Here is a 19,393-nt window from a genome sequence, read left to right on the forward strand (position 1 = left end):
AAAAATATATTGTCTGTATTTAAGTGACTGAAATGGGCATTATAGATATAAACAGTGTTAGTACCTCTAGTTATTTTCGAGCTAAAAGCCAAAACATATTCAATATTTGCTATTTTCCATACTGGATATGTTTTAATTCGAGGGTGTTTTAAAACAGCTTTAAGGACATTTTTATCAACATAGATGTATATGCGCACAGCTGTCTATCTGCTGAGTTTAACTAATAGATTATCAGTTCACTATCAGCTTCTGACTTCAGACTATGGGTAGATACCTCTTACCTACACTCATACACTCACGTCTCTACAATGAAATATTCCAGAACTTTGATTAGACTAATATTCCATTATAGTTTCTTACAAATAAACATTTACCCTAGTCTTAACCAGGCATATGAGAACGCTGTTGTACCAAATTCGAACAATGGAAGATTTATGAAAATAGTATCATATAACAACGAGCTCAGAGCCAGAGGGAAAGTAATAATGTACTATTTCTTTGTTTGACCATGACTTTCAAGCCATTTGCCAAGAGTTCTTGTAGAGGGAAATATTTGTGTATTAACAGCCAGGGGACTTTTCTATATCTATACTGATAAATGAGAAGACAAAACATTAGTGTTGACCTGATTTTAGAAACTGTAAGTTTGTTTTGATAGTTTTAATTATGAATACACTCAACTGTGGTTCTATAATGTCGAAAATACTACTCGCCATTGTAAAAGACAATATGATAAAGTGTTTGAGTTGCTTCACACATGAACAGTCAGAGAAATATTGAATTTCGACGCAATTATCATCTAGGGGCTTATACAGTTACACAGGTGGTGTTCTTCCCAAGGTCAGTTATTGGAAGCAACGCATCCCACAACCCAAACAGAAAACACTTCTAAATCTAAGTAAGAGCGTTATTTATAAGTAGAATACTACTAATACGTGATTCAAGTAGGTAAATATAATAAAAGACATTAGAAATACCATTTATTTGTTTGTAAATAACCTTTTTACAAAGAAAATTGGTCCCACTGTATTACGAAATTCCCACATAAAACCAACAGAAAACACTTCTAAATCTAAGTAAGAGCGTTACTTATAAGTAGAATATTACTGATACTTTATTAAAGCACGTAAATATCGAACAAGGCATTATAAATATAATCCATTCGATTGTAAATAACCTTTTTACAAAGAAAATTGGTCCCAAGGTCAGTTAGTGGAAGCAACGCATCCCACATAACCACAACAGAAACACTTCTAAATATAAGTAAGAGCATTATTTATAAGTAGAATACTATTAATATATGATTAAAGCAAGTACATATAGAAAAAGACATTATAAATATAATTTATTCGATTGTAAATAACCCTTTTTACAAAGAAAATTGGCCCCACAGTATCACGAAATTCCGACATAAACCTAACAGAAAACACTTCTAAATCTAAGTAAGAGCGTTATTTATAAGTAGAATACTACTAATACATGATTAAAGCAAGTAAATATAATAAAAGATATTATAAAGATTATTTATTCGATTGTAAATAACCCTTTTAACAAAGAAAATTGGCCCCACAGTATCACGAAATTCCGACATAAACCCAACAGAAAACACTTCTAAATCTAAGTAAGAGCGTTATTTATAAGTAGAATATTACTAATACTTTATCAAAGCAAGTACATATCGTAAAAGACATTATAAATATAATTTATTCGATTGTAAATAATAATTTTTACAAAGAAAATTGGTCCCACTGTATCACGAAATTCCCACATAAACCCAACAGAAAACACTTCTAAATATAAGTAAGAGCATTATTTATAAGTAGAATACTACTAATACATGATTAAAGTAAGTACATATAGAAAAAGACATTATAAAGACTATTTATTCGATTGTAAATAATAATTTTACAAAGAAAATTGGTCCTACTGTATCACGAAATTCCCATATAAACCCACCAGAAAACACTTCTAAATCTAAGTAAGAGCGTTATTTATAAGTAGAATACTACTAATACATGATTAAAGTAAGTACATATAGAAAAAAAACATTATAAATATAATTTATTCGATTGTAAATAACCCTTTTTACAAAGAAAATTGGTCCCACTGTATCACGAAATTCCCACATAAACCCAACAGAAAACACTTCTAAATCTAAGTAAGAGCGTTATTTATAGGTAGGATATTACTAATACTTTATTAAAGCAAGTAAATATCGAAAAAGACATTATAAATATAATCTATTCGATTGTAAATAATCATTTTTACTAAGAAAATTGGTCCCACTGTATCACTGGAAGCAACGCATCCCACATTAACCCAACAGAAAACACTTCTAAATATAAGTAAGAGCGTTATTTATAAGTAGAATACTACTTATACAGGATTAAAGCAAGTACATATAGAAAAAAACATTATAAATATAATCTATTCGATTGTAAATAACCCTTTTTACTAAGAAAATTAGCCCCATTGTATCACGAAATTCCCACATAAAACCCAACAGAAAACACTTATAAATCTAAGTAAGAGCTTTATTTATAAGTAGAATACAAATAATACATGATTAAAGCAAGTAAATATAATAAAAGATATTATAAAGACCATTTATTTGATTGTAAATAACCCTTTTTACAATGAAAATTGGCCCCACAGTATCACTGGAAGCAACGCATCCCATATGAACCCATCAGAAAACACTTCTAAATATAAGTAAGAGCGTTATTTATAAGTAGAATACTACTAATAATTGATTAAAGCAAGTAAATATAATAAAAGACATTATAAAGACCATTTATTTGGTTGTAAATAATCATTTTTACAAAGGGAATTGGTCCCACTGTATCACTGGAAGCAACGCATCCCACATTAACCCAGCAGAAAACACTTATAAATATAAGTAAGAGCATTATTTATAAGTAGAATACAAATAATACGTGATTAAAGTAAGTAAATATAATAGAAGACATTAGAAATACCATTTATTCGTTTGTAAATAACCCTTTTTACAAAGAAAACTGGCCCCACAGTATCACGAAATTCCGACATGAACCCAACAGAAAACACTTCTAAATCTAAGTAAGAGCGTTATTTATAAGTAGTATATTACTAATAATTGATTAAAGTAAGTAAATATAATAAAAGACATTAGAAATACCATTTATTTGATTGTAAATAACCCTTTTCAGAGAAAATTGGTCACACTGTATCACTGGAAGCAACGCATCCCACATTAACCCAACAGAAAACACTTCTAAATCTAAGTAAGAGCGTTACTTATAAGTAGAATATTACTAATACTTTATCAAAGCAAGTACATATCGAAAAAGACATTATAAATATAATTTATTCGATTGTAAATAACCTTTTCACAAAGAAAATTGGTCCCAAGGTCAGTTATTGGAAGCAACTCATCCCACTTTAACCCACAAGAAAACACTTCTAAAACTAAGTAAGAGTGTTATTTATAAGTAGAATACTACTAATACATGATTAAAGCAAGTAAATATAATAAAAGATATTATAAAGACTATTTATTTGATTGTAAATAATCATTTTTACAAAGAAAATTGGTGACACTGTATCACTGGAAGCAACGCATCCCACATTAACCCAGCAGAAAACACTTCTAAATCTAAGTACGGGCGTTATTTATAGGTAAGATATTACTAATATTTTATTAAAGCAAGTAAATATCGAAAAATATATTGTAAACATAATTTATTCGATTGTAAATAACCTTTTTTACAAAGAAAATTGGCCCCACAGTATCACTGGAAGCAACGCATCCCACTTTAACCCACCAGAAAACACTTCTAAATGTAAGTAAGAGCGTTATTTATAAGTAGAATATTACTAATACTTTAATAAAGCAAGTAAATACCAAAAATTACATTGTAAACATAATTTATTCGATTGTAAATAACCCTTTTTACAAAGAAAATCGGCCCCACAGTATCACGAAATTCCGACAGAGGAAGAAGCCCTTGTTTACCTCCCATACGCTTCGCGATCGTCACAGACCTCAGCTGACGTCAAGGCCCCTTTAGCTTACTCCTGTCATGAAGTATTCTTGATTCTGCCTTTTAAATCCCCCTACGATGCCCTCTGGTCGTAGATAGCAGTGACAGGTAGGTTAAGTTCTTCTAATTGATGTCTTTTTGGTTATGAAATACCCAATTTATTTAGAAAATGACGGAAAACTTCCTGCAGGGATGGTCCACGTAGACAGTCGATGCAATCAGCTGTTTTTTACTTTCGCCTATATAATACCATGAAAAAAACAACTGCTGTTGTTATTTATATAATTATTGTTGTTTTAGCACTCATTTTAATAAAATAGCCATGAAAATATGTAAATTGCAGTTATTATTTATATAATTACTCTGCAGTAGCCTTAGCCTCTTTGCTAGTGTCCAACGATCAGCTGTTTTTTACTTTCGCCCATATAATGCCATGAAAAAAACAACTGCATTTGTTATTTATATAATTATTGTTGTTTTAGCACTCATTCTAATAAAATAGCCATGAAAATATGTAAATTGCAGTTAATATTTATATAATTACTGTGTAGTAGCCTTAGCCTCTTTGCTAGTGTCCAACGATCAGCTGTTTTTTACTTTCGCCCATATAATACCATGAAAAAAAACAACTGCAGTTGTTATTTATATAGTTATTGTTGTTTTAGCACTCATTTTAATAAAATAGCCATGAAAATATGTAAATTGCAGTTAATATTTTTATAATTACTGTGTAGTAGCCTTAGCCTCTTTGCTAGTGTCCAACGATCAGCTGTTTTTTACTTTCGCCCATATAATACCATGAAAAAAAACAACTGCAGTTGTTATTTATATTGTTATTGTTGTTTTAGCACTCATTTTAATATAATAGCCATGAAAATATGTAAATTGCAGTCATTATTGATATTGTGGGAGTAGACTTTACCCTCTACTAGGGTGCGCTACAGTGAGGTTAATCTATATTATTATTATTATGTATTATCATTATTATTTATTATTAATTGCTAAACTACAACCTAATTTGGAAAAGCAGGATACAATAAACCCAGAGGCCCTAACAGGGAAAATATCCGAGTGAGGAATGGGGAGCTTTTGTATATTAGCGGCCAGTTCGTCCCTCGTGCATAGTAAATGGACACCAACTAACCTAAATTTTTCCCCTTAACCTAACCTACAGGCCATGTCCTTACCTACTTACTAACACTCCCCTGCGACCCCCTACAAACTATGTCCTTACCTACTAACCTGGGGGGGAGGGTAATGCCCCCTTGTAACCCCCTTATTCTTGAATTTTAAGAAAAGTAATAGCATTAAAATAAATATTTCCTATATATACTATAAAAATTTTAACATAACAAGAGGAAGAGAAATTAGATAGAATAGTGTGCCCGAGTGTACCCTCAAGCAAGCGAACTCTAACCCGATACATTGGAAAACCATGGTACAGAGTTTATGGCACTAACCAAGACTAGAGAACTATGGTTTGATTTTGGTGTGTCCTAGAAAAACTGCCGAAATGCCATAATATGGAAACCCTATTGTATAGTTATGTATTTCACTCCTAAGATACTCTAGGTTAGGCTAGGTTAAGTACAAAATTGGTTTGGTTAAATGCATAATTATATGTTGCACAGGTTATGCTACCAGTTGTAGTAAAGGTAAAGGTGTCTGGATTCAGTTTCATCAGAATAGATGCTCACCAAATCGTCAGCTGGACAAGCCCAACTGTGGGGCCCAAATGCAGCTGTATCCTCCCCAGTAAACAGCTTGAACTCACGGTCCATGGCTAGGATTGATCTGTTGGCATGTGTATGCTAGGCGAACTCGTTACCACCGTTCTGGTTGTCCTAAACATCCAAACCAGATGTTACTTAACCTAACTGAATAGTCTGTGATTTATTCATTGGGGAACTGACCTGATATATATTTACTCATTGTATTTCATCATATAAAGACTGGTAAAACGGAGAATTAAATTGCCTAGGGTTGATGTTAATTTAAGGGGTAGAAATTTGGTAAAAATTTTGACAAATTTATAGAGATGCTTCATCAACCCTGAATTCAACGTTTGAAATTGGCTTGCATAATAATCAGCATAATGGTAGATTAGGAATTGGGAAAATTATTGCACTTGAAAATTTGCAAAAGGCAGAGTATTTATCAAGTTATATTAAAATAATGAGGATTTGCTACATTTTGATATTACCTTGAGCCTGGCAGGTGGAAAAGAAACATATGTTTGAATATAACGCAAGAATGTAAAATTTCAAATGTGTAGAAGAATGCGAAATGTGTGGTTACCTATACAAGGAATACTGAAAATATATGATATGGTGAATTATTATTATTAATTGTATTATTGTTATTTATTATAAACTAAGTTACAAACCCAGTTGAAAGCAGCCCAGCACAGAAAAAATAAATTGAGAAACAGAGGATAAACTGTAAAAAAAAAAAAAGCAAAGTGAAATACGTAAAGATAAATTACGTATTTAACCCAAGACGGTCTTTTACTTTTTGAAATAGTACTTAGTTTAATGGAGCCAAGATAGTATTGGATAATCTACATAAAGCTCTCAAAAATATTCCCATATATATCTTGATATATCTTATTCATATTTTAAAGATGTTGACCCTAGCTTTACCATGTTAACCCTGTTTCCCTAACCTTACTCAGCCCATAGTTCTGTACAGTATGGGTTAGTTAATCAGTGTTGAGATACAGTACTTATACATTATATAGTATGAGGTATTGTGTTTTTATGTAAACACAATAGTTACCAGAAATAGCCTTTTTATAGTTTATATGTGACATGTCTGTTTTGACGTTGTTACTTTTTTTAGAACGATTTATTGTTAATTTGTTCTCTTTTATTTATTTCCTTATTTCCTTTCCTCACTGGGTTATTTTTCCCTGTTGGAGCCCCTGGGCTTGTAGCATCTTGCTTTTCCAACTAGGGTTGTAGCTTGGATAGTAATAATGATAATAATTTGGCGCCTTTGACTCGTCACTAGACTGCTTATTGGGTCTCTCGTGGTCAATTGAAGTTAGCCCATGTTAGTGAAAGTAATAGGAATTTAATTTGAATGATTATACCATATAAGAGTTTAATGGAAAAATGTTCTTTTCAATGAAGTAAAAAAAAATTCAGATACAGTATTTAGTGTCTCATATTGCTGTGGATTAGAGGGGCTCTACATCAGCATGGCCATATGCCATTTTGACGGCGCAATAGTGATGATACAATTGTTGAGGAGATATAAGAGGCTGCAGTTACTATTCTTCACTGTATAGAAGAGAAATCTTTCATTGTGTCTGTCTGCTGAATCATTCATTTACCATAACTAAGAGTAGTTCATTTGAGTTGATAAAACTATTAGGATTAAAGCTGTGAAAGATGTTATCATGCACAGCATATTAGATTTTTAGAATTTTATTTTTAATGAAGTGCAGTACTGTATGGCCTTACAGTAATATTAGCAAATCAGGATTATAAAAAGATATTAGTTTATTGAGAATTCTGATAATTTATATTGCCTAAGAATGCCTAACATGAATGATAAGGCATGAACTTGATTCTGTAAATAACGTTTTATTTTTTTTGTAGTCCTTAGATTTTGCCTTGAAAAGGATCTCACTTTTTTTATTAGTTAACCCTTTTACCCCCAGGCTATTTGGAAATTTCCAACCCTTAACCCCCAAGGGGTTATTTTTTCCCCAGCACATTTTGCAGTATATTTTTTTAAATTGCTCTAACAGCCTTAATTTTTGTCATAGAGAGATCAGGTTGGTCTCATTCTCTTGGAAAATGCCTGAATTTTCACAAAATAATATAAAAAATATGAATTTTTAAAGCATTTTTTTGCTAGGACGTACCGGTACGTCCATGGGGGTAAAGGGATGGCTTTTGTGAAACGTACCAGTATGTCCTTTGGGGGTAAAAGGGTTAACATTTTTAAGAACTAATTAATATCTGGTATTTGCTCTGTTACAAGTGCAATGATATACAGTACTGTACAGGTAATGTAATTTTTGAATAGATTTAAATCATTGTTTGTCTATATGTGATCCTTAACTTGAACTTTGTGTTGATTTCTTAAACTTTTCCAGAAATTAGCCATGTGGTGGGGTGGGTCAGAAGGGGGCCAAGGGGGGTCTCCTCCGCCTGACCCCCCAGCAGAGCAAGGTGACAGTAGCCAAGGTGAAGATGCTGCTGTGATAAAGCAAGAGTTGGGCGATCTAAAGGCAAGTAACTAAAAGGGATTTTGACGAAGGAAAAATCTATTTCTGGGGAGAGACTTGTGACGCCCGGTGAAAAGGGTCTTTCTTTACACTTTTCTGATATAAATCTTCCAAATATACTAGAGAAAGATAAAAGCATGGAATGCAGAGGTTACTACCCTCGCGCGATCACCTTGTGGGTGTCGTGTATACAACAAGGGCGTGTGAAAACCACTATTCACAGGCTGTCTTCCATTTAGATAATCCCTTCATCAAAGGGGAGGGCCGTGACAGGCCCTAGAGAATACAGTTGGACTACCCCACCGACACCTACTACTCTAAATAAATAATTGTTATGAATGGAATATTTTCTGATTACAAATGAGATGTGTGAGATGGTATGGTACAACTGTGACTTTGATACCCTTTCATAGCCCAGGCTTATAGGTGAGGACAAATAAATGATTTGTCATATGGATAAATATCAACACAACATCGTGTTCAAATAGAAATAAATTTCTACCTCATACTTGGGATCGAACGCTGGCCCCTTCTAATGAAAGGCCAGGTCGAAACCAACCATGCCTCTCGTGGCATGGTTGGTTTAGACCTGGCCTTTCATTAGAAGGGGCCAGCGTTCGATCCCAAGTATGAGGTAGAAATTTGTCATATATTTAAAGGAACCTTTTTACCAAACATATCAGTTTAATAAGAGAAAATCAAAGTGTAATAACTGATTTCAAGTAGCTAGGTTTTGTATTAGACGTATTTCAAAGACTCAGGAAAAGTAATGTATTGAAGTCATTGGTTGGCACTGTTAATTGAACTCGTTATATAACCATGTGGAAGTTGCTTAATGCTGTATAATGTCCAGTCATCTCAAGAAATGGTTTATTTAAAGGGTAGGTAGGCCCTGCTGCTTCCTCCGGTGCCTTAGATGACCGCGGAGATTGCATGAGTAAGGGATTCAGCGTTATGAAGCTTCATCTGCACCCTAGCAGTACCAGCCGAACTCGGTTGAGTCCCTTGTCAGGCTGGGAGGAACGTAGAGAGGAGAGGTCCCCTTTTTTGTTTCATTTGTTTGATGTCGGCTACCCCCCAAAGTTGGGGGAAGTGCCTTGGTATATGGATGGGTAACTCTACACTGTAACGAATCAAGAAGAACAGAAAGCCAAAGCTTTAGTCCTCATTGGTTGATTAATGCTGTCACATTTGGTGCATTGTTGGCCCCTGGCTGCAGCCATTTTTTTAGTCTTCTACTTTTCTATAATTCCTGCTTCATTTCTACCGTATTGCTGTCCAACCTCTCTTAACTTTCAGGTTTTTAATATAACTTGGATTTTATTCCTATTTGGCCTCAGCACTGTGTCATTGCATCTTGAGTCACAGTAGAACGAAAGGGGCATAGTACTGTCGGCTTCCCTTATTAGACTAATTGCTTTTGATTCAGGTTTTTCAAAGAGAAATGACCTCTCTTATTGAGGCAATGTTTCTAACAGGGAAAAGTATGTACAGTATAAAACATTAAGTACGTAGAGTGAGGAAAATGGAAGTTTCAATTAGTGAGGATGAATATACAATGGTCTAAAGAATGGGCCATCTCTAACTTTGGTTCAATAAAGATGAAATCTTCAGGAAAAGGCTCAAATTTTTGTTGACCTGAAATGCAAGAAACACTTAAAAAGTATTGGGAAGAGAGCAGAAGGGTGAACATAATCAGATGTTTAGCAAATATAATGGCAGTGTTGAAAAGATGACGACTTTTATGTGGAGTAATTGTTGTACTGTACTAAATGTGGTGGAATTTACAATATTAAAGTGTTTGATATGGCCAAAATTGGATGACATATCAAACTGCAAGATAGCTGAACTGCCCTTTGATTGAGGAAGCAGAATAACTGATCGTGTATGCCCCTATTATTTACTGAAAATGTTTTGTATAGCATTATTCAGTTCTATGAAACTTCCCTGATATTCGTATTGCTTCTCTCTCAAAGCTATTTATATTTTGATATCTATCCCATAATAAAGTTGTTCCTTCACAAATTCAAACCTTTGTTCTTTATCTGGGAGATATGATTCAGCGTTGAACTGGTTTAGCCATAAAAACTTTCACACAGGGTGACAACGACCCCCCGCAAGTTAGCGGAGGCTACCAGCCATCCTGCTCGCACAGTCATCGCCTAGCTACTCTTCACTTTTGATTTGGCTACTGTTGAGTGCAGATGTTCACGTCTCTCTCTCCCAGTTTACCTTACCTTAATTCACTGGCTGTAATAACTTTTTCTTTTCTTCTCCAGGAGTGTGTGTTCTTGAGGAACTGCAATTACGGAGATTTGTCCAGGTGTTTTGGGTTGCTCTTGTGGTACCTTTATGTCGGCTAATTAGATGGATCCTCGCAGACTTTTTCCTGCAAGCAGACGACACTCCTGCCCGGAGGCTTCTCCTTGTGACAAGTGTCAGGAGTGGCCATCCTTCCAGTGTTAGCAGTACAGTAGGTGTAGGGAGAAGAATTATAAAAGGGGCTCTTCACCTTCTGGGTCGTCCTCGAAGTCGAAGAAATCCCACCTTTCTCCTGCCGCTAGTACTCTCCCACATTCTTCTTCCGGAGGCCGTTCAGACAAGAGGGATGACCATTTAATCCCTGGACAACCTACTGGTCAGGAAGCGAAGCAGCGGCTTCCCCTCGAAGGGAGTCTATCTCTTTTGACAAATTGTGTCCTTCCTTGGGCCTTCGGGCTTCCCCCAGTAAGGAATAGGTCTTGGAGGTGTTGATAGCAGGGTCAGTGACATTGCCATAGCAATCAGGACAATGCCCTAGAGACTGACCATATATTATATGATCAGCGCCCAAGCCTCCTCTCCACCCAAGCTAGGACCAGGGAGGACCAGGCAGTGGCTGCAGATGACTCAGCAGATAGACCTATAGGCTCCCCCAAACCCCCCAACCCCCCAACCTTAGCTCACAAGGATGGTAAGGTTGCAGACACTAATGGCATTAACGAGTTTGAGTGGGACTCGAACCCCCGACTGGCAAACACCAGGCAGAGACGGTACCAATCAGCAACCCTCTACAGCCCCCCACCAGAACCACTAAAGGGGAGTCTCATCCAGTTGGTTTTTTGCCTCTTGCGGAAACATCCTCTGCAGTTCTTCTTCCACCTGAGGTTCTACTGGTTGGTTCTCGTCCAAGTTCCAGCCTAGCACACTCCTGCTACCAGTCCACTCAGCATGCTGGATTCACCCAGTGCGGTAAGTTTGCTTAGCGTGAGGTTCCTTGTGGACCTCTACCTTTCGAACCTGCTGGCCCTTTGGGGGTACTTCGACAGACGCTTTCGCCTTCGTGAGGGGTCGTCCTCGCTCGAGTGGTCCACATATCACGTTGCTCGTAAGCAGGTGCGGGATTCGAATGCAGTTAATTCTAACAATCATGGCTTTTCCATCATGAGGCTCAATACTATACAGTATTCTAGGAGTTTTATCCTGGCTGTGACCAGGTTCTAGAATGATCTTCCTAATTGATAAATTGTATCGGTGGAACTTTCAGCGAGTGTTTTCATGTTGAACAGGCTGATATAGTCTCCTCTTATATTTTATGTATGTCAGATATATTTTGAAGTTTCTACTAGTCTTAAGATATTCTGTATTAATTATCCATTATTTCTCTTGGAGTTTACTGTACTGTATCTTTTTTTTATTTCCTTTACTCTCTGGGCTATTTTTCTTTGTTTAAGCCCTTGGGCTTATAGCATCCTGCTTTCCCAACTAGGGTTGTTGCTTAGCTAGTAATAATTATAATAATAATGTGCATATGAGGGCCCGCTCCTGTAGGAGAGCATTCTTGCTTTCTTACAAAGGGGAGAAATCATTGTCACATCCATATGAAAGCAAGTGCGAACAGTCGAGTGCACGCTCCAGGGTACGCACATAGGAAAGAACTCGTGGGCGCACATGTGCGAGCAGACCAGAGTGTTCCTGTAGGAGCGTGTGAGCGAATTGGTGATGGCACTCATTTGCATAGGCAACTGGTTTACTGAGAGAGAACCTAGAGTCACATGAACATAACTATTGATCGGTCTTTAGGACTTTCCAAAAAGGGGAAAAGAAAAGAGGAGCTCTTACATTTTTGTTTTGTTCTTCGTCTTTGATGAAGGGAGTTACAAGGACTCCTGAGGCATCCACGAGGACTCTTGAAGCAGCAGTGTGAGAGAAATAAGAGGATACACGTGTATGCAAGTCTTAATGATTTTAATGTCTGTTGCAACTGTACTGGAGACATTCCCTATTTAAAAGGATTCAAGGTTGTATAGCTAGGAAAACAATTTTGTTATATTCATTTAGATACGCAGTGAATGTATTACTTTTCATTGCAATCTTTTAACATCCATAAATGTTTTAGCTAGGTATTAGCTTCATTTTAATGTATAGATATAGGCTAAGGCAATGTTAGACTGATGGAACAGCAGGGAAAACAAAATAAAGTGTAAGAATGGAATTAAGATATAATGAAGGAAGGTTGTGAAATCATTTCTTCCCTTTAACGCAGAATAAATATAGTGTATAGTAACTAGTTGTGATATAGTTAATCTACATAATTTATCTTCTTTTTTTTTTGGTACGTGCTTAAGGTAGATGAGTTAAGGCTCCTGTGAATGGGGTCAGTGGTTTAAAAGTTACGGGCCCAAATTTAGAGCTTAGTATATGTTATGGATGAGTGGACATGTGAAGTTGCTTTTTAATATGAGTCTTTCAGTCGAGAAACATGCCAAGCGCCATTTTCAATCGCGATTGAAAATTACCAATTTTCAATCAAATTACTCAGTAAATATAATAGCTAGGAGTTTCATATTTGTTATAAATAGTAGCAATTTTTATGCAGAACACAGTTAACCTAAAATATTTTCAATACGATGCACGGTTTTTTGGCAGTTTCTCGACGGGAATGTGTTGTACAAGGATAAAACCCGCGAAAAATAAAATAAAACTATTTTGTCCCAAAATGGTGCTTGGCATGTTTCTCGACTGAAAGACTCATATATAATGTTAATTGAATTTTAGATAAATGTTTAGAATAAATATTAGCATACTCTATATTAATTCTCTAGTTATTAAATCTGAATTCATCTTGATTCAAGAACTTTTTTATACCAATCATCTGCATTCTCGGAAGTGATTTTTACTAGATTTATTATTCTCTACTATTTTGCTGTCATACATTCATACATCATAAGTATTTCTAGTTGCAATATTCTGAATTCACTCATTTACTCATTATATGCATAAAACTTTCCAGGATCAGTTTGAGCAGCAGCAGGCACTTATTGGACACCTCAAAACTATGCTCAAGAAGAAGGAAGACACACTTTCAACCAGGGAAAAGGAGGTACAGGTAAATGTACATGCCCAGTCGAGTATTGTACAAGTGTGATTTTGCATGAGTTAATACTGATTGGTTTAATTAACTCGAGCATTTTTTATTGGTTCGAGCTATGCATAGAAAAAAAAGTTATGTTGAAGGTTGAAATGTGGGACCTATTCCAAAGGACGAACCTTCCTTGTATCACTTACTGAATAGTCTCTTAATGTCTTGGTTCATTTTTCTTTAATGTTGATTTGTGTTTGTTCCATCACTAATACAGAACTATTTGCTCTATCAAGGAATATACTTTTGGCCAAGGTGGAAGACTAGCCATAAGACTTTAGTAAGGTATAACTGCCTCATCACTAGATATCGGGGGCATAGGGGGTAGTACCAACTACCCCGCTCATACACACCTGTCTACTATCAGTACTTTTGCTTTTGGCTCGGAGGAGTGAGGACATCCCACGACTTTTCTCGTACTGGAGTCATCCTGCAGGCAATCTCTCTGATTGTAGGACTCTCCTGGTATCGAGTGTTGGTAGTAACTATCCTCCTAGAGGGGGTGATCGATAGTCGGCAAAGAGGAGGTCTAAGGTATTCTTTTCCTTTGAGGTTTTCCTTGAAGGCAAAGAAACCTCGACTTTATTCGCTGTCAGCGACCCCTCCTTCTTTGACTCTGCTCTCTCGTTCTTCTTCTGAGGATGGTCGAGTAAGAGCGATGGCTCTCTAAAGATAATGTATTGATGGAGCGCTTGACCACTGGACAACCCACAGGTGTAGACAGCATCGCTTTCCTTAGGAAGCAGTAGCGTCTACCTCCTGCCTTCCTTGGGGCTTTAGAGTCTTCCCGCTAAGGAATGGTTTGTCACCATCTTCCTTGAGAAGGATGCTTGCGGCCACCCCAGAGTCTTGTTTCTCAGCGCGCTGATGACAACGCACTCCCTCATTCTGAGTTAGCTCAGTCGGTATTGTGAGTGCAAAGGGATACCTTTCCCCCTCGCCGGTTAGGTCTTCTTCCCTGTGGTCTTCTCACATGACGATGAGAAGGGTTTTGGACTCTTCTATGCCATTCTCTAGCCCATCAGAGTGTGGTTTGTCAGAACAAGACAACGAGGTAGCGCATAGGCTGGGTGCAGTGTCTGTACCTTACCGGCGAGTTCTACGTACTCTGCGATATTAGACCTTCACTAGTCTGACCAGCTTGACTCGCCCAACCAGTTTGATTCGTCCTTTTGTATGACTTGCCCAGTTCCTGTTGTGGGATCGTTCGCCAAACTCCCGCGGGAGTTCTGACGAGTGAAGCAGCCTTGAAGACAATGTGTGAGCAGAGAGGGCCATGAGCAATCGCCAGCGATCCCGCTTCTGTACCCTGGAAGTAGGAGGCTCGCCTCCAGGTGCTGGACAACTTCCCCATCTGAGGGAAAGTTAACCTCCACCAGCCACTATCCAGCAATCTTCCCTCTTGGGGGTAGAATCACTGACATTGACTACATTGGCTGGTCGCCTGCAAGAAAGACTGCCTTCCCTCCATGTACTGAGGGTACAAAACGAGTCTCGTTAGCTGTTGCAGGACCGCTTACTATTGCCGTTTTCCATCGACGAGTCTCCTAGGTCTTAAATATTAAGGGTTATTACCAACATTGATGAGGCCAAATCCTTCGAGATTTGTACCTCATGATGGGAACCTCTTGTAGACAATATCTCTTCGGGAATATTACCTTTATCGTAGATCTTCGAAACATACGATCACTGAAAGGAGTTCCCTGCGAACCGTTACGTCAGGCAACATTTCTCTACCCGACTCTTAAAAGGGTCTTTCTGCTAACTCTAGTCTTGGCCAAGAGAGTAAGCGAACTTCTCTCATTTAAGGGGATGGGGACAGGTAAGGCTTTGCTTCGTCCCCGAGTTTTATGCCAAGACTTAAAATCCGGCAGTAACGGATAATAGATTGAGTTAACGTAACATATTAGCCCTTTTACCCCCAAAGGACGTACTGGTACGTTTCACAAAAGCCATCCCTTTACCCCCATGGACGTACCGGTACGTCCTTGCAAAAAACTGCTATAAAAATTTGTTTTTTCATATTTTTGATAATTTTTTGAGAAAATTCAGGCATTTTCCAAGAGAATGAGACCAACCTGACCTCTCTATGACAAAAATTAAGGCTATTAGAGCAATTTGAAAAAAATATACTGCAAAATGTGCTGGGAAAAAAATAACCCCCTGGGGGTTAAGGGTTGGAAATTTCCAAATAGCCTGGGGGGTAAAAGGGTTAGATGACCCAGATTAACTGCTAGTATGCCAAGTGAGGGTTCTGAGATATTACCTCAAACGAACTCTAGAAGCTCAGTCGACTAACGTGTGCACATGCACGGAAGTTTAGCGAGGTGTAAGGGTGATTTTTTTATAAGCTCGTGCGTAGCACAGTGAAACACCCCAGGTCAAAAACTAGCCGGTTGGTTAGGACTTCCACCCACCTTAAGGTGATTCATTTTTAATAAAGAGCAAAAGAGTTGGATTAACCCTTTTACCCCCAGGCTATTTGGAAATTTCCAACCCTTAACCCCCAGGGGGTTATTTTTTCCCCAGCACATTTTGCAGTATATTTTTTTTTAAATTGCTCTAACAGCCTTAATTTTTGTCATAGAGAGGTCAGGTTGGTCTCATTCTCTTGGAAAATGCCTGAATTTTCTCAAAAAATTATTAAAAATACGAAAAAAAAAAAATTTTTACAGCATTTTTTTGCAAGGACGTACCGGTACGTCCATGGGGGTAAAGGGATGGCTTTTGTGAAACGTACCAGTATGTCCTTTGGGGGTAAAAGGGTTAATAAAGAGCAAAAGAGTTGGATTAATGACGGGACTAATGACAAATTTGAAAATAATTTGTACTTTATACAAACCTTGAGCTCTTTATACAAATTTGTCCCGCCAGCACCTATCCCCTTGAGTTAGAGTTCTCTTGCTTGAGGGTACACTCTGGCACTCTATTGTATCTAATTTCTCTTCCTCTTGTTTTGTTAAAGTTTTTATAGTTTATATAAGAAATATTTATTTTAATGTTATTACTCTTAAAATATTTTATTTTTCCTTGTTTCTTTTCCTCAATGGGCTATTTCCCCTGTTGGGGCCCCTGGGCTTATAGCATCCTGCTCTTCCAACTAGGGTTGTAGCTTAGCAAGTAATAATAATTCCTGCTTGCAATCAAAAGTGATGATAGTACACAACACAGGTGTTTGTGAGAGAGGAGTAGCCGGTACTACCTCTTACCCCCCCTGCTAACTAGCGGTGGGGTAGTTATCCCTTTTACCCCCAAGGAATGTTTAAATTTTGAGTACATTTTGCTATATATTTTTTTGAAATTGCTCTAACAGCCTTAATTTTTGTCAAAGAGAGGTCAGGTTGGTCTCATTCTTTTGGAAAATGCCTGAAGTTTCTCATAAAGTTATCAAAAATATGCAAAAACATATAAATAACAGTGTTTTGCAAGAACGTACTGGTACGTCCTTTGGGGGCGAAAGGGTTAAACCTCGCTAAAAGTCTTATGGCTAGTCTTCCGGCTTTGCCGAAAGTATATTCCTAATAAAGAGTTCAAGGTTTGTATAGTTAGAAAAAATACAAATTACTTTCAAATTTTTCATATTTGTTCATTCAATTTGGTGTTATATTCTTCAATGTGAATTTATTTTCAACATTGTTGATTCTTTTATTTGCTGGTTTCTTTGTTGTCATTTAACAGGGTCAGATATTCTCTTATTATCTTGAATTAGATTTTACGAGACAATTGAGTTGTATTGCTAAATTTGTTATGCCCACATGAAGGATTTGTGATAGACAAAAAAGCTCAGTGGGAAATGAAACAGATGAAAAGTGAAGCTGTATTTCACTAAGTCATCATTATCTCGACCCAGATTTTCCCTTTATATTATTGGATCCACAAAGAGTTCACTCCACACTTCCATCTTTTGCACATTTATTTACCCTTCCGTCCAATCTCATGTTTCATCTGTACGTATTTCTTACTGGTGCTTTCACATTCATTATTTTTCTGACTGATTTCTCCTTAAACCCACGTATGGTGTCCAAACTATCTCAATTTTCAATGACATCTCCTCACTCGAAGAGAAAACGTTCTAGTGAGATGTTATCAATATTTACGCTGCTCTTGCTAGCAGCAATTGAGCTAGCTAGGTTTTTCTGCTCTGACCCAAGACCTTAATGCACGAGTACAAGTGAGAGGTTTGTATATATGAAACATGAAAATTAGCTCTATATATATATTTGTTCCAACACAGAGACTTACTTCGAACTCCTTTCTTAGGAGGTACCTGGAATCTCCTCTATATGTTTGGTTGAATTCCTGTGGGATCTCATAACATTGTCATATCTGTCATGTTTTAATTGCATACAATTGAAAATGTTTTCGCAGAAATATTAAAAAAAAGGGACTGCAAAGGTTTTGATGACAATTGTTCAGTACTGTATAGTACTTTTTGGATAATCTTTATATCTGATTAGGTTTAAAAGATTATGATAAGAATTGTTAGTCTCATTTATAGAGTAAAATAGCAACTTATGCATAATGACATCCTTATTGAATATTATTTAGGAATCCTCTTTCCTACACCTTCTTTGTGATTTTTTAAGCTATTTCCTTTCAATCTAAATTAGCTATTATTGTCGAGATAACGGTATCATCGGAACCCAGTAGTTGCCTTTGTAAAAACTTACTGAGGAGTCGCCGACCTGAGCTAGCACGCTTCCCGACCCCTGGTCGCCTCAGGGCACATATCATACCGCCTGAGGTTGACCCCTTAGAAAACGGAAAGAGGGTAAACTATACAAAAAGCTGGTCGGTTAGGTAGAGTTACCAGTAACTCCTAAGAAGGTAGTTCTAGGTAAGTATGTTAGGAAAAATACAAATTACTTAAAAATTTGTGATATTATTGTCGAGATAATGGTATCATCGGAACGCAGTAGTTGCCTTTGTAAAATCATTGATTCTTATTGTATACTGTAGATTATCCCAATAACAAGCTATTGTTTTGTGCAGACTCAAATTCATTGTTATTATCATCATCTTTAACCCTTTTACCCCCAGGCTCTTTGGAAATTTTCAACCCTTAACCCCCAAGGGGTTATTTTTTCCCCAGCACATTTTGCAGTATATTTTTTTTAAGTTGCTCTAACAGCCTTAATTTTTGTCATAGAGAGGTCAGGTTGGTCTCATTCTCTTGGAAAATGCCTGAATTTTTTCGAAAAATTATAAAAAATATGAAGAAAAAAATTTTATAGCATTTTTTTGCAAGGACGTACCGGTACGTCCATGGGGGTAAAGGGATGGCTTTTGTGAAACGTACCAGTAAGTCCTTTGGGGGTAAAAGGGTTAATATTTTAATCATCATCCAATCAGCAGGTCATTTTGGAAGAATGAAGGCATAGTAAGGAAAACTGCATAATAACCTTAGAGAACTAACAGAATGTGTATCTAATGTGATATAGTAATTAAATTATGAATTAAGAACCATGTTAGCTTGAGGTCCCATTAATTCAAAGATTCCAATAATAGGAAGAGCATTCCATAATTTATTCACATCTAGAACATCCACATGAAAATTTTATGGTATTAAGCTGCATATAAGGAAGGGAGAAGGTGTTGGAATTAGCAATACAGTATATGAGTCTTTCAGTCGAGAAACATGCCAAGCACCATTTTTTAAAAGGTGTCAGAAATCGCGATTGAATAATAATAATAATAATAGTAAAAATAATAATAATAATAATAAAAATA

The 19,393-nt window shown here is 36.6% G+C and overlaps 1 protein-coding gene across 2 annotated transcripts in view; it reads left to right on the plus strand.

The window, feature by feature from the left end:
• Positions 1 to 3,984: 3,984 nt before the first annotated feature.
• Positions 3,985 to 19,393, plus strand: part of LOC137628715 (golgin subfamily B member 1-like) — a 59,787-nt gene continuing 44,378 nt past the window's right edge. The window contains exons 1-3 of one of the 2 annotated variants that reach the window (XM_068359867.1): positions 3,985 to 4,130; positions 8,131 to 8,265; positions 13,535 to 13,630. In XM_068359867.1, coding sequence (XP_068215968.1) covers positions 8,140 to 8,265; positions 13,535 to 13,630 — 222 coding nt within the window. In that variant the 5' untranslated portion in view covers positions 3,985 to 4,130; positions 8,131 to 8,139. The remainder of the gene's footprint in view (positions 4,131 to 8,130; positions 8,266 to 13,534; positions 13,631 to 19,393) is intronic. The other variant, XM_068359868.1, reaches the window with a different exon arrangement.

This window comes from Palaemon carinicauda, chromosome 36 (assembly GCF_036898095.1).
Source record: "Palaemon carinicauda isolate YSFRI2023 chromosome 36, ASM3689809v2, whole genome shotgun sequence".
NCBI classification, from domain to species: Eukaryota; Metazoa; Arthropoda; class Malacostraca; order Decapoda; family Palaemonidae; genus Palaemon; species Palaemon carinicauda.